The sequence below is a fragment of a genome, assembly GCF_019968985.1.
Source record: "MAG: Porospora cf. gigantea B chromosome Unknown PgB_NODE_372_length_20356_cov_133.046, whole genome shotgun sequence".
NCBI classification, from domain to species: Eukaryota; Apicomplexa; class Conoidasida; order Eugregarinorida; family Porosporidae; genus Porospora; species Porospora cf. gigantea B.
The window spans coordinates 1-20,356 of NW_027178966.1; the positions used below are offsets into that span (position 1 = coordinate 1).

Here is a 20,356-nt window from a genome sequence, read left to right on the forward strand (position 1 = left end):
GGAAATATGCGCCGGCGATGTAATATTTGCGTAAACAGGATGCAGAAGCAACCGACAACTGACCCCGCAGATTTCCTCAAGCAGGTGCTAGGTCGCCCTGTCATCGTGCAGACGACTCTGAGCGTGACCTACAGAGGCATCCTGGCCTGCCTGGACCCCAAGATGAATCTAGTGCTGGAGAAGTGCGAAGAAATCGAAGATGGGGAAATACTTAGTGTCTTCAACGAGACTCTGGTCCGCGGAAATAATGGTGAGTGCCAGCAGCTTCTGCCACGCAGTGTTGTACATCGCGCCGGCTGTTGATGTGTAATGTGAGACAAAACGGATGGTTAAATAGTGATTTAGTGTGCGCCTGCTTCAGACTATGGGTTCAGGCATCGCTCACGGTATCAAGGCTGCGCGGGTTCTCCGCACCCGACGTCGTTCTCAACGATGGGCTGACAAGGACTACAAGAAGTCGCACCTCGGCACTCAGTGGAAGTGCAACCCGTTCAAGGGTGCCTCCCACGCTAAGGGTATTGTGGTACAAAAGATCGGCGTTGAAGCGAAGCAGCCGAACTCGGCCAACAGAAAGTGTGTTCGCGTCCAGCTGATCAGGTCTGGCAAGACTATCACGGCCTTCGTTCCCCGCGACGGATCGCTGAACTTCATCGATCAAAACGATGAGGTGCTCGTGTCCGGATTCGGTCGGTCGGGTCATGCCGTCGGTGATATCCCGGGCGTCCGTTTCAAGGTCGTGAAGGTTGCTGGAACCTCTCTGATGGCTCTGTTCAAGGGCAAGAAGGAGAAGCCTAAGAACTGAGTTGTGTCCTGTGAACCCTAGACTGCACCTCTGAGAACGTGCCGTATCACTACTATCTTTGTCACCTGTTCTCCAGTTCTTCACAGGGTTCAGTATGTAAGCCCTTATCCCTAAAGTGCTCTATTTGTATGAGCGATCCAGAGCCATACAGCTCCAGTCATGGCACGATTCTAAAACCTGCTAGCTTCGCCTCGCCAAGAACTACCATTAGAGAAGCAGTGGCCAATCAACCAGCGCCTGCTGTGTGCAAACGCCGAGTGCCCGTTAAGAAGGTAGCCGTGAAGGCGCGTGCAGCAGAGCCTGGTGACCTGACGAGTCCCTTCTCGTTCGAGGACCTCTTTGACTCGCCAGAAGTGAAGGGCGACAGGGCGCCAATCAACAGAAAAATCGTTCTTCGTGCTGCGTCTTCGCTGGAAGCCAGTGCCCACCCTGTGGGCGTTCTGACCGCTCCCAAACCGCAAACTATACCATCAAGCGTGGTGGCCGCGCCTACGCGGATGACTGCACTCGTGCCCAACGCTGCTCCAACGAGAGTTACGCCCTCCGCGCCTTCCTCGGTCACCAGCCAGGCAGCCAGTCCGAGAGACCCCATTAAACCGCCCCCCGCCAGAGGGGTTGCCAGGAAGAGCGTGGACGAAGAGGTGGTTCGCCAGACACCAAAGACTCCAGGGAGACGATCTTAGTGATGTTTCTTGAAAACCTTATATTTTATGTGCCAAAAAAGATACCAGGAAGATGATCTCAGAGTTATATCAAACAGAGTGACGACGTTGCAATGCTCCGGAAACCAAAGGACTGACACACAACGGCGGTGCCAGGTCTCTCGCGCCTCTAATAAAGGCGGCTTCCAGATTGTTGAGACCGTATATATACTCTTCGTCATGTCCCACCTCGGAGCCAAAGCGGTGGCAGTTAACGAAGTCAATTACCCGCACGTCCAATGACTCCTTCGGCGAGATGGAGTCGTACACCAACAGAAGACTTGACGACCATAAACGATAGCCTTGAAGATCCTTGACAATGTTTCGGAGACCACGGAGCCGCTTAACCAGCTCTGGTATTACCTCTACGTGGTGGCGAGTCCCATTCCACAGCCACTCCATCAGAGACGCTTCGATATCGCTTCGGGGAAGCCTTCTACATGCATACTTGTCTCTGTATGTCCACACATCCCTGGTCTCGTCAAACACCTGACATCCGCACAAACGAAAACCCAAGGCATGTGATGTCGTTGAGAACGATTTCTCGATCTGTCGTAAGGTTTTCTCCGGCGTTGGGTTTAACTTCCGCTGTCGGCGTCCCATCTTGATGTCCAGTACGCAAGGTCTGCGAAACTCATGAATGATATCCTCGAGCTGTACGTACGTCTTGACGCCGCCATTTTCTGACTCCACGGAGGCGCTGCCGTGGTACCTAGGCAGGAACTCCTGCAGTTCGGCCAGAACCTGAGCCTCCTGTGGCCGTACAGGTCCGCTATACCAGGACTCCGGCAGCACCGGCAAACTGGATGGCGCGCTGGCGAACCTGTAAAAGAAGGCTTCCGTCGCGTGGAACTGTGTGGGAGACCCTCAAGGCCCAACCGGTTTTAGGAGCAAGGAGGAGCCGCGTGCCTTCTTCATGCTGTCAGCGTGCCCCCCAACTTGGTGCTTGTATACAGTCAATAGGTGGCTGCCATCAAGCCGCAGAATATCAGGTCTGGTCACTGCGTCGTTCTGATCATAAAACATTGGGTTGTTATTCGTTGAATACTTGGCATGCGATGCTTCAAGAAGGGAGGAGACGCGGAGGTGCCTACGGGAAAAATTCTCACTCGTTCTACTTGCTACGCTGAGAATGTGGTGGGACATTATCAAATAACACACTCAGAGACTCGATCAATATCCCGAAACCCGACTACCTTATGTCCGCAACCCTTCATCTCCTGCAAACTTGGACTCAGGAGTTCGCGACTGGAAGAATTCGATACGAACTTCCTCGTACCATTGGTGGTCTTTCCCCTTCCTCAATTTAATACACCAGGTAGGTGGCAGAAGGGAAGCTACACACAGTGCATGATCGCTACGAATGCCTATTTCATAATGATGGGCTTCCTACAACTCATACCGGCAGTGTCCGACTCGGGAGGCGTCCCCACCACCCTAGTGCCCGTTGTTTTTGTGATGGCTGTGTCCATGCTGAAGGACGGATACGAAGATGTGAAGCGCCATAGATCTGACCGCCAAGAGAATAACTCGGCTACGCTGGTCCTCTCACCCGGAGGGGAAATAACGACAGTGCGGTGGTCGGATCTTAAACCCGGAGACATTGTGAAGGTTATGCTGGATGAAGCCTTCCCCGCTGACTTGATTCTGTTGAGTAGTTCGGACCCCTTCGGTCTCGCTTACGTCGAGACTGTGAGTCTAGACGGCGAAACGAACCTCAAAATCAAGACCTGTATTCCTGAGTTCAGTGAGGTTGTCCCCGAGGAGAAAGACCTACACAAGGCTGGTGTGGAGCTAGTCATGCCGTACCCCTCTGCGCAGATCCACTACTTCCAGGGGGTGCTCCAGGTGCTTCCGCCAGGCTGTAGGCCACCATTGGAGGTGTCTTCCGATGCGGAGGAGCTGATGGATGCCGCAAAGAAGGAAGGCGCCAAGTGCTTCTTCATATCGGTGGGGCAATTTCTGTGGAGGGGCGCCTCTCTGAGAACGACTGATTACGTTTACGGGATGGTTGCCTACGCGGGCCACAAGACCCGTATCTTCATGAACACGCGTGGCCGGCAGCCCAAATCCTCCTCCCTCATGAAGAAGTACAACTCGCACATCCTGTGGACAGGTGTCGCACAGATCATGTTCTGCCTTGCTGCGGCCATCATAAGTGCATCGGAGGTCCCACGAACGCTGAAGTACTGGTATCTGATGCCCGAGGGAGACGAGCTCCTCCACGCCCAGACGTCCGGCTTGGAGCTCACTGTCGGCATCCTATCGTCAATCGGCATCGGTTTCGGGCGATTCATGCTTCTACTCTCCCAGTTTGTACCCATTACGTTGCTGGTACAGGTCGAATTTGCTCATTGGGTTCAAGCATTTTTTCTCAACTCCGATGAGAGCACGAGGACCTACATTCCCATTATTGACAGATCCCTCCCCGTCTTCGGGGATTCCGATTCCACCAAAGAGACGGCCGCACCCGACGCCCTTGTGGTACCAGCCACCTGCCACACAGTCAGCATCATGGAGGAGCTGGGTTGCATCACTCATGTGTTCAGCGATAAGACGGGCACACTCACACAGAACCTGATGCAGTTCAGGTCCGTCACAGTGGGGCCCCACTACTTTGGCCAATCAACCCAGCATAAGGAACTGGAGAACAGCCGGAAGTCGCAAATCGTCTCAATGGACTCCTTCCAGGAAGCGAGGAAGGTCACTGCCTCAGACAGGAACTCGCCATACCCGACAGTGGCATTCGACGCAGACGCGTTCAGACGCCATATGGAGATACAGCCTGAGCAGTCGATGTTTAGAGAGTTCTTGCTGTGCTTGTCACTATGCCACTCGGTGGTGGTCAGCAAAAAGGCGCCGCCCATCAACCGATTAGGCCCCGCACGGTCGGTTTACGACGCCGACGAGCATACTGGTCTCCTGCAGGTGCCGCATAGCCTGATGGAGGTTTGTATGGAAGCGGACGCCAGTGACCGTCACTCGAGGACGAGTTTGCGATCCGGCGTGAGGTCCAGCCACCGCATCCTACTGGAGACGCCCGCCAGCCACATCCACGTCATCGAGAGCGATCCCAGCTTTGCTGGGTTCAGTGTGGGGACCGAGGAGTCGGATTCCTCGAGTCTCCTCACCGCTGCCGATATTTCCCTCGCTGTGGACGAGATGGAAGCTACGAGACGTTCTCTCCGGGAGTCTGACCCCCAGCACTCTGCCAGCCTGGGCAGCGAGCCTGTACACGCCCAGTCCCTGGCTGACTTCATAGACTCGCTGCTCCCGCCCAGACCGTCGCCAGCGACGGTGGCTGGCTCCTTGGCTACGTTCTTCTGCGAGGATCCTCTGCATTGGGCATCTCCGAAAGCCACTCTGGAGTCGCACCTGAGCTTGGTGCCAGAGCCCGAAGGCGTGCACGTTGACCCCCCGCCTCAGGTGCCTCTCCAGACCACGAGCGCATCGGCTGCCCAGCTCCAAAAAGTCGAGTATCCACTTTACAATCGCCTTCGATGCGACCTGGACGCCAGTTCTCCGGACGAGCTGGCCCTTGTATCCGGAGCCAAGCACATTGGCATCGAGTTAGTATGTCGCCCGAGCCTAAACTCTGTGCAAGTTTGTCTAACGGAACCCTCGTTGCACTGTATGTTCCTTTCGACCTCTGAGCAGGGGGAGTTTCGACCTGATACATCAGTGGACGGTGCACACGACACCTGCGTGGGAAACGCCAGTGCCTTCGTGGCGGAGAACTTTCCCCAAGGACGGGCGATCCTTCCGGCTCTCACTTTCGATGTACTGGATGTGCTCGACTTCGACAACATTCGAAAGCGTATGTCAGTCATTATCCGAGATCGCGACGGCACCATTAAAATCCTGTCGAAGGGCGCGGACTCAGGAATGCTGGTGATCGCGAAGTCCGGTCAGGATGGTATGGTGCGTACAGTCGTTGACCACCTTGAGTACATGAGCCGCATGGGACTTCGTACCTTGGTCTTCGGGTCCCGTACCCTCACAGAGGGCGAGTTCCAGCGCTTCGGTGACGCTGTGGGCCGCGCGCGTATGGCGACGGACGACGACGCAGAGGAGAGGCTTATCGAGGTCTACGAGATGGTCGAGTCCGACCTCACCATCCTGGGCAGCACCGGTATCGACGATAAGCTGCAGGACGAGGTGGCTGACACCGTACAAGCTATAAAAGATGCGGGGATACAGCTCTGGGTTCTGACTGGGGATAAACTGGAAACAGCTATCAGCATCGGCCACTCGTGTAATATTCTCTCCTCATCGACCTACAATGCTGTCGTGGACGGTCAGACCGCGTCTGACGTCAAGAAACAGATGCATAACTACATGCTCTTCGTCGTGGCTGCTCAGCTCTGTCAGAGCGCTTTCGACACCTTGGAGCGCCCCAAGGAAAATGGTGGGACGCCTTGGAGCCTTTCACGCAGACGGCGACGAGCCTGAGCTTACGGTGCTGTGCAATTGCTGGGGGCGCCGCCATCAGGCGGGCCCAGCAGACACCAAGGACAAGAACAAGGTGCAGATGGGCTTCAACGAGTTCGCACGGTTGCTGAAGATACAGGCGACCTCCTCGAAGTCCCCTAACAAACGCGGGTCCAGCATGTTGGAGCATGTGCAAATTACGTCTGATGAGGCAGACGCACTAATATCGGCATACCTAGAGTCATTCGTGGCGGCGCAGGACGTAGTCACGAAGAAGGCGCCGTCTAAGTCGGGTGTGTCGCAAGAGCTCACTTCTCAGCTATCGGGCTGGAAGGACCCCAGCCTGCTCCTGCAACAAGACACCCTGGAGGGGCAGGTGGCGAGGTACAACTCCGTCAGCCTTACGATCACCGGGCACTCGCTAGAACTGGCGATGGCCAGTGAGGAAGGTCAACGCTATCTATTCGGGCTGGGCAACCTTTGCTCTTCGGTCATCGCTTGCAGAGTCACACCCAAGCAGAAGGCCGAGGTGATCCAGACCTGTAAGAAGTTTGCTCCCTACAGGAACCGCAACACCTGCTTCCGTTCTCTGGCAGTAGGCGACGGCGCCAACGACGTGAACATGATTCTCACCGCTGACGTAGGCGTTGGGATACAGGGCAAGGAAGGCATGCAGGCAGTTCGGTCAGCCGACATTAGCATCGGCGAGTTTCGGTTCCTAAAGAACATCCTATTCTGTCATGGTCACGAGTGTCTCAGAAGGAACTCTGTCATGGTGTACAATACGCTTTGGAAGAACATCTACTTCGGAGCCGCCGACTTCTTTTTCGGGTTTTACAATCTCTTCTCAGCCGTGGACATTTACAACACCTACCTCAAACAGATCTTCAACCTAGTATTTACCCCTGGCCCCATCATGTTCTTCGCCTGGTTTGACCGCATGCTCCCCTACGAAATATTCCTCAACACGCCGTCGCTCTATCCCGTCTCAGTGCGACCTGATGGTTCGATGTATTTTGGCACGCAGTACTTTATTTACTGGTTGCTCTACGCGCTGGCTGCGTCCGCAGTCACGGTGGTCTTTCCCCTATTCGCCTTTGGTGACATGGCTCTGAGCAGCAGTGGTAAGGTGCTGGTGAGCTTCGATGACTTCGGCACCGCTATCTTCAGCATCGTTGTCGTCGTGGGGCTATTCTCTGTGGTGCCTTTCATCCAGTCGTGGTACACCATCACTGTGGGAATCTACGTGTTCGAGTTCGTCTGTTGGTACTCAATTTGGGTTCTGATGTCATACCTCCTGCCTGCAGTCGACACGTACGGATCATTCGAGTCGCTCAACCGATCTCCTGCCTTTCACATGATTGTACTGATATCGTGCATCATTAGTCTGCTTCCGCTGTTTCTGGCGAACAGCTGGGACACCATTTTCCATCCTACTATGCCAGTCATTATCCGTGAGCGAATAAAAGCAGGTGTGCACGATGTCGTCGTGCAGTCGAACAACACGGGGGCCGTGTCAGTTGTGGTGCCCCTGAAGAACACCAACGCCCAGTGGAAAGGGTTCGCGTTCAGCGAGGAACAGTTCGCCAATCGTCTGTCCGTTCAACGTTTAGTGAGGCGGCGGGTTGAAGCAAGCAAAGAGGTGCTACCTGAGTAGGTCTCTGAATAAGCCGCGAGCGAGTCGTTTGTGCCTCGTAATCTGAGCGGGTCATTCACACAACATGTTGCGTTGAACAGATTCGATGAACCACGACCCACAACATGTTGCGTTGAACAGATTCGATGAACCACGACCCACAACATGTCACACCAAGCAGGCTTTGGTCACGCCAAAAATATATTCTGGAATCTCATGTTTCATAAATCGCCATAAAATATGTTCATATTTCCACCCTTAAACTCATATTTCATAAATTGATATGATTGTTGAATCTCAAAAGAACGGGGGCGAACTCCTGCCGATTATTGCCTCCATCTTGCATGCTTCTCCAGGCACCCCGAGGAAGCAGGTGTCACAATCCGTTATCGACAAACAAATTGCGATCGCCAGCAACTGTAAAACCACACCTTCGACGACCTTTCAAGCAACGCCTTTGCGTAGTTCCCGGCTAATGCAATTCGAAGCCACCAACTTCAGCACTACAACCTCACCCGTAAGGTCCTACGTTGCCACGCGGGCCCCTCTGTCACAAAAGCCCACGACGCGTGTCGCTGCGTCCAACATAGCCAATCGTACCATGGAACCGAGTATTGACCGAAAGAACTACATAATCGAAGAAAAGCGGGTCCAGGTTGTCCGCCGTAGATTCAACTTCTCGCCAAATAGCCTGGATAATGTGGAGACCTCTGGCGAGGTCTCTCCTGCGAAGAGAGATTTGTCCACTGGCAACGACCCAGTCAGCGCGACCTCCTCCGGTTATTTTTCCGACTCACCTCACGACAACCTCACCCCCCTGGCACGGCTTGGAGAAAGTTCGCTCTATCGAGACGACGAAAACCCCTACCTACTTCCTGTATCTGGGGTTCCTGCCCAGAAGCCTGTGTCGCCAGTCCATGACGCGACCGACAGCGGTGGCAATTCCGACGACGAGGTGATACTGCGGCGCGGAAACCAACGCGGTCGCCCGCTCCCAAGGCCGCCGACGGACTGTCCTAGTGATTTTGCGCCCCCTGCACCGCACGAAAGAGGGACGATATACGAAGAAATAGTAGACCCCATCTACGAGGAGTATGTCGCGAAGGCGCTCCAGTTTATGGAGGACAATGACTCCACTGCGTTGTGCGACCTGTTGTACGACATGCCTAGAGTCGATGCAAAAGATCTTTTCAGAGAGTTAAAAAAAAAAAACAAGCTAGAGCAGCTCTATCGCGTAAGGAATGGCGTTCCGGTCCTGGAGGCGTCCACTCTGGGCAAAATCCTTACTGACAAGAATATCTCCGCCTTCCTGCAGTGCAAGGAAGATTACTACCACAAAGAATTCAGTTCGGTTCTGAAGGAGCTGCGTAAGGATGGACGGTACATCAGCCTGCACGAAGAGATGGTGGCCAGAATCGAAGAACAGAAAAAGGAGAGACAGCAGCCCAGTGCCACGTATGACGATGATATCGAGACCGTCGGTGACAAGTTGAACAAGGGTCCCGAGGGTGGTGTCTCGACTGGGGGAAATATCCGAAACGTTACAGTAGTGTTGCCCCAGAAGCGCGAGAAAAGTGGACTCATGAAACTACTCTCCAGAAAGAGCAGGAAGCCCTCCGCGTCGGATCCAGATCATGTTGTCCTGACCCGGGGAAAGACCCTTGATGTTACAGAATCCGTCGAAGATATGCAGCAACTGAAGCCCCAGAAGAGGGAGAAGAAAACTAGATTCAGCAGATTCTCGTTCAGAAAGAGCAGGAATCCCTCCGTCACCGTGAAGAGGAGTACGTCGGATCCAGTTCATGTTAGGCTCTCCTCGAACAGAGGAAAGATCGATGATGAGTTGAACAAGCATTCCCAGAAGTCTGTTGTCCTGACCCGGACAAAGACCCTTGAGGTCACAGAACCCGTCGAAGATGTGCGGCAACTGATGTTCCAGAAGAGTGAGAAGACAAATCGACACAGCAGATTCCCGTTCAGAAAGAGCAGGAATCCCTCCGTCAGCGTGAAGAGGAGTACGTCGGATCCAGTTCATGTTAGGCTCTCCTCGAACAGAGGAAAGATCGATGATGAGTTGAACAAGCATTCCCAGAAGTCTGTTGTCCTGACCCGGACAAAGACGCTTGATGTCACAGAACCCGTCGAAGATGTGTGGAAATTCCAGAAGAATGAGAAGAAAAGCGGACTCAGTAAATTACTCTCGTTCAAAAAGAGCGGGAAGACGAGGAACGGGCTCCTCAAGGAATCTACTCTGTGAGTGAACGTTAAATGATATTCATGTCTCGTCGCGTAAACACGGAGAAGCGTTGCCATTACAACCGGCTGGTCTTCATCGGTGACCTTCGAAAACAGTTATTCACTGTACCCTGTGTTTCCTGCCCATTGCCTTCAGGTGGCTGGGTAACGGCCCCTCGATTCTCTCGGCGGTAGGGGGTGACCAGTCTTCTGGAGGCTTTCCCGACTTCGGATCGCAGCCCAGAGGTCGTCTGAATAGCAGTACGTGTGTTTCTGGGGGGTGGATCATGAAGTGCATCCATCCAGCTGACATCGTGATACCAGACTCACGCCAATCTCGTTCGAGCAACAGATTCCCTGTGCGTCGACTCATTTTGCTTTGGGCTCTGTTAGCCGCCTCTCGTGTCAGCACCACCCACCGGTATTCGAACTTCTCGTCGAACAGCCTGTCAGAGTAAGTTATCTCTCTGGGGTACGCGACCATTTGGTGTCGCCAAGAATTGATAATTCGATGCAGATCGTTGTGGGGCCCGGCATGGACGTGACAGCCCTAAGAGTCGACGGCTGGGACATTCGGCCAAGCTTGGACGCCACGGTCGATCTCCAGGTGCCAGGGAGAAATTTGAACGTGTGAAACTACGCCAAATGAAACACAGATTCTGATATTCCAGCCCTTCGACGTGCTTAGTCCTCACTCAGACCGATGGATCCGACGGCGACTGGTGGCCGCCGTGAAGAAACACGGCAGCATTATCGCTGTGTCTGACGCTCGCGGCCGAGGGCTCAATACGGCTCAGATCGCAGTAAACGCCGCCGGCGCCCAGCTTGTCCTGGTGAGGCCTCGTGGTGCGCTGGCTGCTACGTTACAGACACTGATGCAGACCTAGACTAGTTGGTACGTTGTGCACATACGTGAAATCATTGGTGTCAATCAGCAGGCGCGATTTGTTCAGCTTTGTCGTCGCTGCCCTTCACGTCATCCCCTGGGTTGGACTCGTTTGGCTCTGGCTGCGAGGACTCCGGCTTCCCGGCATCACTGGCTGCCTGAGGCGCTGGCTCGTTGAGGGGAACATCGGTCTTGGGTTCGTCGGCTGCTTTGACAGCCTGGGCGGTTTTGCTTCCTTTGCATCCCATGATTAAAATATGTGAAATGGCGGACTGACCTGGGTTGCCAATTGCTAATCAGTTCCACATATCACGCATAGAATGCAGGTGCGTAGGGCGAGTTCTCATTAGGGTCTTCGTCCGTGTAGCTCTGGCACCGACGGGCCGTCTCTCGGAATACGGCCTTGCACCAGCCCACACTTAGCTGTTCCACCAAGAACACGTACAGCTGGAACATGTAGTGCACGTCATGTGCGGCGTATGTCAACAGCGTCGGGTGAAGAGGCCGGATGTTAAAGTCAATAACCGGCCCCCTTGGGGTCGACTCGTAGGCTGGGAGAGATTTAGCGCACACAAGTGAAAGACCTACAAACTGAGGGGGAGCCGGAGCTCGGGATACCGGCCGGTCTGCAGTCGTTGAACATGGAACGCGCTTCATAGACGACGCGGCTGGCGAAGGCTTGCTCTTCTGCATTGAGAAGGTCGGTGCTGAGAAGCACGGCCGGCAGACTTTTGAGGTACTTGACGTTGAAAAGCTGGGAACGCCGAACTGCCACTTCGGCCTGCAAGGAGCGTCACATAACCGAAAAAGAAATATAAATAACCCACCAGTTGAAGATCGAATGCCCCGTTGATAAGCACCCCCGACTGATGGTACAACGCGTCGACGTCTTTTCGCGGGTCAAAGCACAGCTTGCACACATTAGGGTCTTCGAGTGCCGATCGCAGAGTGGTTCCTCGCGGAGTCGCAACAGAAAAAGTCTCAACCGGTCCGAGACTGACCACGTCCAGAACGTAGGCAGTGTAGATGTCGTCCCCTAGGCAAAGCTGCACTAGGCAGAGCTTGCCCTCCCGAGAAAGATGCACGCCTTCCAAGTCCAAGGCAATGAAGGGCAGGCCCAGGATCCCGTACGGTGTGTCCTCGGCGCAACTGCTCCTGGAGCCGTCACTTCTCGGTGAGGCACTCTCCGATCCGTTCCGCAGCGGAAAGCCGCGTCCTATGCCCCGCGACCGAGTCGGTCTGTCAAACGAGTCCCTCGGGGCCTCCCCCTTCAACTCTGGTTGCAGCATACGCAGCAGAGGCACTGAGCCGGTCGGTAGTGGATGTATAGCGTGGAGATTACCCGGCACGGGTTGCAATCCTGAGGCGTGTCAGAAAGGAAAAGAGAGCGTTTTAATCAGAAGATATGAATTGCAATAAAGAAAAGGATTTACCTCCGCCATAAAAAGAGTCGACGTACTCCTCAAACCTCGAAATGAATTGTAGCAGTCCACTGCAATCGTCCACCAGCACCACTCGGAAGCGGCATTCGGCGAAGCGGGGGTCGCAAGGGCCGTGACTGACCAACGATACAGGCGACGTCGAGCCTGTGTCCACCGTAAAGTGGCGACAAACGCCCCTCATCACGGGCACCGTTCCAATCAACGGGGCCGAGGCAAGAAGCGTGTTACGACAGTGTCGCAGCCGTTCTAGGAAAATCGAAAGGAGTACGGGAGCGGGAGTGCATTGCAAAAGGTGAAGTGCTGATTTGAATGGCGGAAATCTGAAGACCGAATGAGAATAAATATCCAAGAAATGCAAATGATAATCGACCCACCTGCTTCGGACAGCATTGACTGGTCGTGCTAAGGGCTGTTCTCTGGCTGATAACCAGTTCCACTTGCATGTTCCTGTTCTTTTTAGACGAGATCGCCACAGAGGGCACGTGAGAACAGGGAGGCTGAAGTTCAACATATCCGCGGCGAAGAGCTTGGCGAGATGCACATCTCCGGAGGAAAGACTAAATGTTAGCTCCATTAACCGGCTGCAGACCTTCACGGGGTCTGCATGTAGCCACGGCACCAGCTCTGGTGGGCAATTCGTTGGCCGCGAGGGCAACACGTCTCCGCCTGGAAGCGGAGGGAACGCGTCCACATCCTCCGTTGGGCCCAGCCGGTCGAGAGCCTCCAGGATTAGCCGGGCAGCCCTTACAAGCCCTACTATTGACAGCGAAGTGGAGGGCTTTCCAGAGTTCAGCGCTTGTAGTTCCGCTGTGGGCAATGGAAGCGATTCAGTTTCGGAAAGGATGGATGACAGCGTCGCTTCAACACGTGTGAAGCGCTTATCCAAAAACAACGAAAGCGCCGTAGTCACGTCGGATATGTCTGCAGTCTCCTCCCGAAATACCCTTTGCAACTCAAGACTTGGACGGGATTCGAAGACATCGAAGAAGAGGTCGGGCATCGAACCGTGTTTCTGCCTGCGTGAGGCACGGTCTCGCATAGTCAAATGCTGTATTCTTTGCGCTCCGCTTGCTGTCGACGTGCGGCATCACTCCAATCAGATTAGGGGCTAACGGGAGAGGATGGAAACGTTCATTTAGGAAGGTTGCGTGACAGAAATGCTGTGGACAGTACTCATCGCTGCGTGTGTTGCTGATGATGCTCCGGGTTACGAGCTGCTCCAGCAGATCAACGCGATGTTCGATGTGGTCTCTGACGCCTACAAATCTGCACACGACTTACACAAGCAAACCGAGCTTCTCGCGCAGACGATTAAAGACGAGAACGTAGGGTGGACGAGAGTGTCAAAACAGGCGGCGTACGTCAGAAACATGCACGAATCAGGACAGCGCATTCTGCAGCTGACTTACCAGCGGCAGGCAGATCTCCGTAGTAGGGGGGGTGTCATAAGACGAGTCAGCGTTGCCTTTTGAGATCAGTGACTGGTACAAGGACGACTTCAACCGATTCAGTGATGACTGGGAGCCTTTAGATATCGGAGGCGACTGCGAATGGATGCTAGGAGTGGCTGATTCTGGAGGCGATGACATGAAGTTCGCCATAATCTCGAACAACTCGGCTTCCACGTTGTCCCTGCTCCGCTACCGTCAGACAGACTACCCAGTGGGCGTTCTCCAGGCATTGGTCCCCAAGGGGAAGCCCTGCGAGCGCTCTGCGGGAACCGGTCTGATGTTCGACTTCCACGATCACCCGCCAAGCGTGCCGTTCTACCTCCTGGGACTAACACCCCCGTGCCAGGAGAAACCCGGCCACCTGGTGCTGGAGCAGGCGCTACTAGACGCTCAGGGTGGCCTCTCGTTCAATGAGCTGCTACGCATGAAGACGGGGGTGGAGTCGCGAATGCTGCGCCTGCGATTCTTGGCCGGTGGTCGCGCCCAGGTGGCCGTGGGCGCCAAGAAGTTGGCAACCTGGCCGCTACAGCTCTCGTCCGGCCGAGTGGGGCTCTTTCGCAGGGGAGCGGCGGAAGCCGTTCGAGTACTCGAGCACGTGGCGATCAAACCGCTCTCACTGATGGAAGCCCTCGAAACGGAGTCCGCCGGCACTCCCGAAATGTTGATGGAGTATCGGACGGCGAACGAGGCGGAGATGGAGAGTCTGCGAGCCAGCATGAATCTGGCTCTGGACAAAGAAAGGGCGGCCGGCAATATGCGCTCTGCGTACTTCAGCAAGGCGCATAACCCCGAGTGCTTCACTGTGAGGCCTCAGGTCCTCAGCGGGGACGTGTTCGTAAATCTATTCAAGTCTGGATGGGGCCTGGACTCCAGAAACCGCGTGCAAAGACTAAAAGAAGAAAGTCAGCCTTGGCTAATGCTCAGGCACTTCGGATGCCCAGTGGGCCACTTTGAGACAGTGCTTCTGCTCCTAGAGGGGAGCGAGGGAGGTATCTTCCTCCGCGCGCCCAACGACTTCCACAAACACGGCACGGGGCCTATGATTCGCGTGTTGCTGGACTCTGACACTCACATTATGCGGGTGCAGAAGATCCGCGAGAGCGGCGCCGTCACCGTCGCCGAAGCCACCTCGCAGAACATCTCCCCGTATACGTTCATTCAGTTGACAGTCGACACCAGTTACAGCGCTGACAAGTCGTCCTTGATGCTGGATGTCTCACTCGGCGATACGCATCTGAAGACCGCGGAAATCCAGGAGCCCGATTTGGTGGCGAGGGGGCTCTCCAATAGTGCGGCTGGCCTGTGGACGTCGAAGGGGCAGGTGGCCTTCATCCAGTTGGACTTCGAACCGAGCAGGCGCGCTTAGAGCAGCTCGGGTAGACATGCGCTGTCATTTCGAACCCGGAAGACGCATTCCGAGCCTGTATGTCGCCGCCAATGTACCCTCACTGTTGAGTGTCAGCGCTGCTTGAACGTGATCTACGGATTGAGAGTCCACCTTGAGTATGACTCTGTAGGGCTCTCGCCAGAACCGCACAATGCTCCACTGAAGCAGCGAGCTGCCTGCCAGCCCGTACACATGAATCAGTATCTTCCGGATCAGCTTGCTCAACTCCGTCTCCGACATCTCAGCCGCCACCACTGGAAGCAAGTCGATGTCGAGGAAGTGCATCTATTACCCAATAACCGTTATGGACAGCGCCCCCTCTCCGCGCTGCGCATCGGCGCCTTCATCCCGCATCTCTCGAAGGTGAACTGCAGCGGTACCCTGAACCAGAACAACCTTACGAGTTCCAAAGGTTGAAGAAGCTCAAAAGAAGTCGATCTCCAGCCGCTGCCATCGAAACCAGCGGCGCAATTCCAACAGGTTCTTAAACGTCCTCATGCAGCCGGCACCGAGTCAAGAGCTTATCGTCCACAGCACAGACAGGATGCAAGCTAAACCTCACCATTTGATGTCGGAGATACCGAGTAAGACCATTTCAATGGAGACGGCTCTCAGAGATCAGGAAGACATGTCTGCTGTGCTCGAAATGTCAGAGGCCCTGGAGACGCCCGGCAGCAGCGGCCGTCTTCCGCGCGCTGTGAGCCCGTTGTTTCCCACAGAGTCGGCGCTGCTGCACGTGGCCGCGACAGTGCGAATGCTCAACGGAGTGCGCATGAAAAGCGGCGGGACGCATCGCGATGCCAGTAGGTCGACCGTGACTCACGTGGGCACACTCCGGCAATCCCGATTCCGGCCAGCGGACCCAGATAACTTGCTAGAGGAGCTTCCCCTTCTGGTGTTCAAAGTGCTCTGACACGCCGTGTCGCTTCTGAATCGTTCGGTGTGAAGTATTCGTCATGTGTGAAGTTGTTTATTGCTGTGGCTTTATTCCTTGGACCGTTCTCGTAATGTTGCGGATTTTTCAAAATATGTGCTGTTCCTGATTCTCATCCTCGACAGTACTGGATGGCTGAAGGCTATCTTCTATTTCCTTCTCCACTCCGTAAAGGTCTGAGAGAACGCCAGTGAGAACCGTTAAAACTGATTGTCGGCCTTGCTTCTCCTCTTCCAGTCCATACCTCAGAACTTCGATAGGAGACCGAACTCGGTCTTGAGCTGACAGTATGTGGATCTGGCCAAGGTAGTGCCGGTGTACATCTGCGACCAATGCAGAGTGTTCCGTCGCAAACACCAGCGACCTGTCGATAAATGAGTCGAGCTGAATCTTGAGCTCCTTGGTGCACTTCCGCAGAGAGCTCTCCGCATCCTCTAGCAGCCGCTGTTGACTCTTTGCCTTCTCCCTTTGGCCATTGCGTTCATGTCTTGCCTCTTGCTCCGAACCTCGTAGCGTGTCGAGTTGCAACTTTAGATTGTCGATAGTCTCGTTCAGCGTCAAGCGTCTTGAGTCAATCTCTAGCATGTCCTGCGTGTGACTGTCCAGCGCTCGTCCTGCGTTTTCGGTCTCGAATCGCAGCTTGGTCAACGTCGTGTCTAGCACAGAGTCGCCCTCCATAGCGTCCGCCAGCACTTGCAGCTTGCTCAGCTCCGCTTGTTTCGACGCTAGTGCCCGTTTGAGGTCCGCTTCAGTGACATCACGTGACTCGCTTTTCTTGTTCAACCTCTTTAGAGTGGACGACTTCAAAGACATCTCCTTCTGCAACGCGATAACCTTGGTCGTCTGCTGATGCAAGGTCGCCTCGACAGCCTTTAAACTCTTCCACAGCGTCTGGCAGTCTGTGTACTCCCGATCGACCTCCGCACACGCCTGCAACCACGGGCTAAAAAGACTCTGGACGGCCCCCTTCATCGTGCAAATCGATTCCTCCGCCTTCGAAAGGCTTGCCAACCTGTCCAGCAAAGATGCCTGCGTCTGCTGAAAGCTCAAGCAAATAGTTTCAGCTTGTGACTGCAGCTGGCGGGCGTACTCGAGTAAGCTCGCGACGTCAGTCCGCTGCATCAAGGAGCCCTTGGTGGCTTACGATCTGGAGAACTCCTTCCACGGCGTTCTGGAGGAGGTCGCAGTGATGGTTCTGCCTGAATGTCGAGCACTTCGAAAGGACGTCCTCAGTCGCAACGGATATCTCCTGCAGTTCCGAAGCATTAATGGACTGCTTTAGAGAACTCAAGAGAATGCGGAGATCTGCTAAACTGTTGTCGGCAGCTGAAGGCACATCCATGGACAACGATTGCCTGACAACTACGAATAGACGCTGGCTGTAGGATCCCGGATTAAATGACAGAGTGGTCCGTAGTATAGCGCTAACCAGTGGATCTTCCTCGGGCACGCGCAGAGCACTCCTTATAAACGCGCAGACGGGTCCCTCGAAGGTCGGTATCAGTGGTCTCAAACAATTGCGAAACCAGCCCAGGCCTGTGTCGTCATCCACATGCATGTCCAGCCACTGGATTCCGACGCAGGCTTGCGGAAACACCTGACAGACTCCCTCCTCAGAGCCCGCCGCGCACAGTTCGTCAGAGGCACGCTCCTCAGGCAGCTGGGGCCCCATAACCGACAGAGGCAGCTGGCCTAGCCACGTTTGCCTTAACAGATCGTTCCAGGGGGACAACTCCAAAAGGGGTGGGTCGATGAAGGCAGAGTCCACATCGGCGAGAATGTTGAGCATCAGCACCCGAGCAAATAGGAAGCTCTTGAGAAGCGGTGCTAGCCGCGCTCTGAGTTGTCAAAAGGGTGGACTCTCACACAAACGACGCCGAGCGGCAGAGTCCAACACGAAATACTGTAGGGTCGAACACCCCAACAAGAAGACCGGAGTCGTCCAATATCACAGACCTCTTCACACTGAACACGGATAGGCTGAAGATGTGGCTGCTCACCTGCTCGACAAGCCGGCCGCATTTCATCTCAGTGCCGCACTTCATGGACATCTCGGCAAAAATCAGGCCCACGACGGCACGACAAGTGGCGTTGGTGGAGAAAAACAGCCGATGCAACAGAAACTCGCCGAAGCTCATGAGCGCTTCCATCAGGCCGTTCTGAGGCCCAACGCCCTCCCAGAGTAATACGGCAACGAACATGTCCGTATGAGCCTGAATTCGTCCTCCACACGAGTCTCACGCGCTCCACAGGGTCGTCCACGTCGAGCAGCGCTTTCAGTTGGTCGAAGCCCGGCACGTCCAGCCCAAGCCGAGCAACGAGCCGAGTGTCTGTATGGACCAGCAGGTAAAGCAGATGGAAGATTCGTGTCCGGGTCTGTGTAAGGCGAGAGCCCGCGCTTACATCTCTCGACACCTGGGTGTGGATCAGCACATCCAAGAGCAGACATACTGCGTTGACGTTCACAGGCAGCCCCTCCGCCCCAGCGTCGTGATACATCCGGACATTTACAGTAGCCAGCGTGAGCGGCTTGTCGAGAAAGGCGTCGACGTCCGAGGACACCGCAAAGACCTGCTTCACATCATCCAGCGCCCGCATTAGCAGCCGCGGGTACATGAGCACGGACGGCAAGTCAACGTGGACGGAATGCAGCATAGGATAAGGCAGGGAGTTCTCCACGAGGCGGGATATTGCCAGCCGATCTGGCTGCACCATCAGGGTGACCAAAGCACTGGTAAAGTCATCGAAGCCTAGGAAGTCTCTGCGTGACCTAGGTCTCCACGGACACACCTTAGGGCGGGTAGCGTAAATACGCAAGGCACGATACAAATGGAAGAGAGAAAAGTCTCCAGGCACCGCCGCCGGCATTCCACCACACTGCGTCGGCGACTACCGAACCACCGTTTCTCTGGTAATTCAGGCAGCTCCATCGCTGGGAAGGCCGCATGGAGCTGCTTCAGTACCGTCTGAAAATCGCTGAAGCGGCGCGACACTGTATGGGCCTTCAGGTCACGGAAGGCAGCTTTCTCGCCGCAGGTGCTCGTAGCTGATTCCACGTCGGGCGGGAATAATTCAACACGCAAATGGTATTCAGAATGGGCTGTGGTGAGTGTCGCCACTTCGCTGGTCGACGGAATGCTAACTCCCACGCAGCGGACTGTGTCGAGTTGCCCAGGTTCCCCACTCTCTTCACAAGGACTGGCGAAGGCGAAGGTGTTCCACCGGGCAGCTGGCTGACTCTGTGACGCGAATCTTACTCTGAGGCTTCATGACAAAGAAATGGCTGATATGACGTGGCTTAAATGTACAACACATAAGACAAGAGTTAAGTGGTACTACGCCCCTGTCGCTACGGAAACAACTTGATTTCCGCTGAGTCTCAGCCGCGCCCCCCTTCTCACTTGATAAGTCGTACCTGTCCTTCCGCCCGCACCAGACACGACCAGTCTTTGAAGTCGAAAAAGATGACCACGCATGCAAGCTTGCGAGAGCCTTTCAGTGTCAACGTGAGACACCTGCCCGTGTCAATGGCCTCTCGTATGGCTCCTGGCGGCCCCCTCCATAGGCTGACAGTCCTCGCGGTGGACAACCGCTCTCGTTCGGCCTTTCTTGCTTTAAGAAATCTGATGCGAGCAGTAAGGATCCCTCACGCGTACTTCTCAGAACAACCAGTAAGAGTCTTTACAGTCTTTCGAGACGGTACAAGGTGGTTGATTTGAGACCAATCGTCCAATACAGTGGCGTCGTGTGCCGGCGGCAGATTTAATACCGCGTGTGGATCGAATCGTTCATCCTCCCAGTCAATCGGACACATTGAAAATGTCAAATTGCTGGATGATGCTGGACGTCACCCATTCTCCGAAATTCGTCGTTGTCAGTGGCGGCTCTCTGTCTGGACTCGGCAAAGGAACCGCCATCAGCAGCATGGGCGTCGTACTGAAGAGCATGGGTTTCCATGTCACTGCCATTAAGATTGATCCTTATCTAGTGGGTAGACGGGCTGTCCTTGACTCAGAACATCGATGCTGGCACGATGAGCCCCTTCGAACACGGCGAAGTTTACGTCCTCGAGGACGGAGGAGAGGCTGATCTCGACCTGGGCAACTACGAACGATTTTTGGACATCTGTTTAACGATGGACCACAACATCACTACTGGGAAGATCTACCGAAAAGTGATGGACTGCGAGCGTCGTGGCGACTACCTGGGCAAAACTGTTCAGGTCATTCCACACATCTCTGACGCCGTGATTGAGTGGATTCGGGATGTCTCTGTTAGACCTGTCAATGGGGTTAGGCCTGAAATTTGCCTCATCGAAGTCGGAGGCACTGTGGGAGACATCGAAAGTGCGGTGTACCTCGAGGCACTTCAGCAGCTGCAGGCGCGGCTCCCCAAGGAGGACTTCGTGCTGGCTCACGTCGCTTACGTCCCCATCGTCGGCGAACAGAAGA

General features: G+C 54.8%; 13 protein-coding genes across 24 annotated transcripts; 7 read left to right on the top strand and 6 right to left on the bottom strand.

Annotated features, from left to right (window-relative positions):
* Window positions 1–39: 39 nt before the first annotated feature.
* Window positions 40–802, top strand: KVP17_001792 (uncharacterized protein; the record flags this gene model as incomplete). 3 transcript variants are annotated; one of them, XM_068517509.1, is made up of 3 exons in its annotated part: window positions 40–250; window positions 279–306; window positions 346–802. In XM_068517509.1, the coding sequence occupies 3 exons, from the start codon at window positions 40–42 to the stop codon at window positions 800–802; spliced, it is 696 nt and encodes a 231-aa protein (XP_068374873.1). The 3 variants fall into 3 exon arrangements, with proteins under 3 accessions (XP_068374873.1, XP_068374872.1, XP_068374874.1); XM_068517508.1 differs by lacking the exon at window positions 346–802 and having other exon boundaries at window positions 40–303; XM_068517510.1 differs by lacking the exons at window positions 40–250; window positions 279–306 and having other exon boundaries at window positions 365–802.
* A 128-nt stretch (window positions 803–930) lies between these two features.
* Window positions 931–1,485, top strand: KVP17_001789 (uncharacterized protein; the record flags this gene model as incomplete). The annotated part of the gene is made up of 1 exon (XM_068517503.1): window positions 931–1,485. One exon carries the CDS (start codon window positions 931–933, stop codon window positions 1,483–1,485), a length of 555 nt encoding a protein of 184 aa, XP_068374867.1.
* Window positions 1,486–1,554: 69 nt separating this feature from the next.
* KVP17_001790 (uncharacterized protein) lies at window positions 1,555–2,529 on the bottom strand (the record flags this gene model as incomplete). The annotated part of the gene is made up of 2 exons (XM_068517504.1): window positions 1,555–2,355; window positions 2,383–2,529. The coding sequence occupies 2 exons, from the start codon at window positions 2,527–2,529 to the stop codon at window positions 1,555–1,557; spliced, it is 948 nt and encodes a 315-aa protein (XP_068374868.1).
* A 351-nt stretch (window positions 2,530–2,880) lies between these two features.
* On the top strand, window positions 2,881–7,591 carry KVP17_001788 (uncharacterized protein; the record flags this gene model as incomplete). 3 transcript variants are annotated; one of them, XM_068517500.1, is made up of 2 exons in its annotated part: window positions 2,881–5,911; window positions 5,940–7,591. In XM_068517500.1, the coding sequence occupies 2 exons, from the start codon at window positions 2,881–2,883 to the stop codon at window positions 7,589–7,591; spliced, it is 4,683 nt and encodes a 1,560-aa protein (XP_068374864.1). The 3 variants fall into 3 exon arrangements, with proteins under 3 accessions (XP_068374864.1, XP_068374866.1, XP_068374865.1); XM_068517502.1 differs by having other exon boundaries at window positions 2,881–5,955; XM_068517501.1 differs by lacking the exon at window positions 2,881–5,911 and having other exon boundaries at window positions 6,035–7,591.
* A 262-nt stretch (window positions 7,592–7,853) lies between these two features.
* On the top strand, window positions 7,854–9,827 carry KVP17_001797 (uncharacterized protein; the record flags this gene model as incomplete). The annotated part of the gene is made up of 1 exon (XM_068517517.1): window positions 7,854–9,827. The coding sequence occupies one exon, from the start codon at window positions 7,854–7,856 to the stop codon at window positions 9,825–9,827; it is 1,974 nt and encodes a 657-aa protein (XP_068374881.1).
* A 99-nt stretch (window positions 9,828–9,926) lies between these two features.
* KVP17_001796 (uncharacterized protein) lies at window positions 9,927–10,289 on the bottom strand (the record flags this gene model as incomplete). The annotated part of the gene is made up of 1 exon (XM_068517516.1): window positions 9,927–10,289. One exon carries the CDS (start codon window positions 10,287–10,289, stop codon window positions 9,927–9,929), a length of 363 nt encoding a protein of 120 aa, XP_068374880.1.
* A 443-nt stretch (window positions 10,290–10,732) lies between these two features.
* On the bottom strand, window positions 10,733–10,939 carry KVP17_001794 (uncharacterized protein; the record flags this gene model as incomplete). The annotated part of the gene is made up of 1 exon (XM_068517513.1): window positions 10,733–10,939. The coding sequence occupies one exon, from the start codon at window positions 10,937–10,939 to the stop codon at window positions 10,733–10,735; it is 207 nt and encodes a 68-aa protein (XP_068374877.1).
* Window positions 10,940–11,000: 61 nt separating this feature from the next.
* On the bottom strand, window positions 11,001–13,172 carry KVP17_001791 (uncharacterized protein; the record flags this gene model as incomplete). 3 transcript variants are annotated; one of them, XM_068517507.1, is made up of 4 exons in its annotated part: window positions 11,001–11,282; window positions 11,353–11,445; window positions 11,519–12,051; window positions 12,125–13,133. In XM_068517507.1, 4 exons carry the CDS (start codon window positions 13,131–13,133, stop codon window positions 11,001–11,003), a joined length of 1,917 nt encoding a protein of 638 aa, XP_068374871.1. The 3 variants fall into 3 exon arrangements, with proteins under 3 accessions (XP_068374871.1, XP_068374870.1, XP_068374869.1); XM_068517506.1 differs by lacking the exon at window positions 12,125–13,133 and having other exon boundaries at window positions 11,001–11,242; window positions 11,280–11,472; window positions 11,519–11,980; XM_068517505.1 differs by lacking the exons at window positions 11,001–11,282; window positions 11,353–11,445; window positions 11,519–12,051 and having other exon boundaries at window positions 12,084–13,172.
* A 118-nt stretch (window positions 13,173–13,290) lies between these two features.
* KVP17_001787 (uncharacterized protein) lies at window positions 13,291–14,950 on the top strand (the record flags this gene model as incomplete). The annotated part of the gene is made up of 2 exons (XM_068517499.1): window positions 13,291–13,564; window positions 13,593–14,950. 2 exons carry the CDS (start codon window positions 13,291–13,293, stop codon window positions 14,948–14,950), a joined length of 1,632 nt encoding a protein of 543 aa, XP_068374863.1.
* A 24-nt stretch (window positions 14,951–14,974) lies between these two features.
* KVP17_001785 (uncharacterized protein) lies at window positions 14,975–15,256 on the bottom strand (the record flags this gene model as incomplete). Its single annotated transcript, XM_068517492.1, has 1 exon — window positions 14,975–15,256. One exon carries the CDS (start codon window positions 15,254–15,256, stop codon window positions 14,975–14,977), a length of 282 nt encoding a protein of 93 aa, XP_068374858.1.
* Window positions 15,257–15,467: 211 nt separating this feature from the next.
* On the top strand, window positions 15,468–15,884 carry KVP17_001795 (uncharacterized protein; the record flags this gene model as incomplete). Of its 2 annotated transcripts, none has more annotated exons than XM_068517515.1 (1): window positions 15,468–15,884. In XM_068517515.1, one exon carries the CDS (start codon window positions 15,468–15,470, stop codon window positions 15,882–15,884), a length of 417 nt encoding a protein of 138 aa, XP_068374879.1. The 2 variants fall into 2 exon arrangements, with proteins under 2 accessions (XP_068374879.1, XP_068374878.1); XM_068517514.1 differs by having other exon boundaries at window positions 15,570–15,884.
* A 108-nt stretch (window positions 15,885–15,992) lies between these two features.
* KVP17_001786 (uncharacterized protein) lies at window positions 15,993–19,719 on the bottom strand (the record flags this gene model as incomplete). Of its 4 annotated transcripts, XM_068517498.1 has the most annotated exons (8): window positions 15,993–17,021; window positions 17,050–17,743; window positions 17,772–18,118; window positions 18,147–18,281; window positions 18,309–18,666; window positions 18,696–19,144; window positions 19,321–19,528; window positions 19,556–19,719. In XM_068517498.1, 8 exons carry the CDS (start codon window positions 19,717–19,719, stop codon window positions 15,993–15,995), a joined length of 3,384 nt encoding a protein of 1,127 aa, XP_068374862.1. The 4 variants fall into 4 exon arrangements, with proteins under 4 accessions (XP_068374862.1, XP_068374859.1, XP_068374861.1 ...); XM_068517496.1 differs by lacking the exons at window positions 15,993–17,021; window positions 17,050–17,743; window positions 19,321–19,528; window positions 19,556–19,719 and having other exon boundaries at window positions 17,768–18,079; window positions 18,147–18,773; XM_068517495.1 differs by lacking the exons at window positions 17,050–17,743; window positions 17,772–18,118; window positions 18,147–18,281; ... (2 more) ...; window positions 19,321–19,528; window positions 19,556–19,719 and having other exon boundaries at window positions 15,993–16,877.
* A 20-nt stretch (window positions 19,720–19,739) lies between these two features.
* On the top strand, window positions 19,740–20,356 carry KVP17_001793 (uncharacterized protein; the record flags this gene model as incomplete). Of its 2 annotated transcripts, none has more annotated exons than XM_068517511.1 (2): window positions 19,740–19,862; window positions 19,894–20,340. In XM_068517511.1, coding segments are annotated over 2 exons (570 nt in total), but the record flags the coding sequence as incomplete, so codon positions are not given. The 2 variants fall into 2 exon arrangements, with proteins under 2 accessions (XP_068374875.1, XP_068374876.1); XM_068517512.1 differs by having other exon boundaries at window positions 19,830–19,892; window positions 19,921–20,356.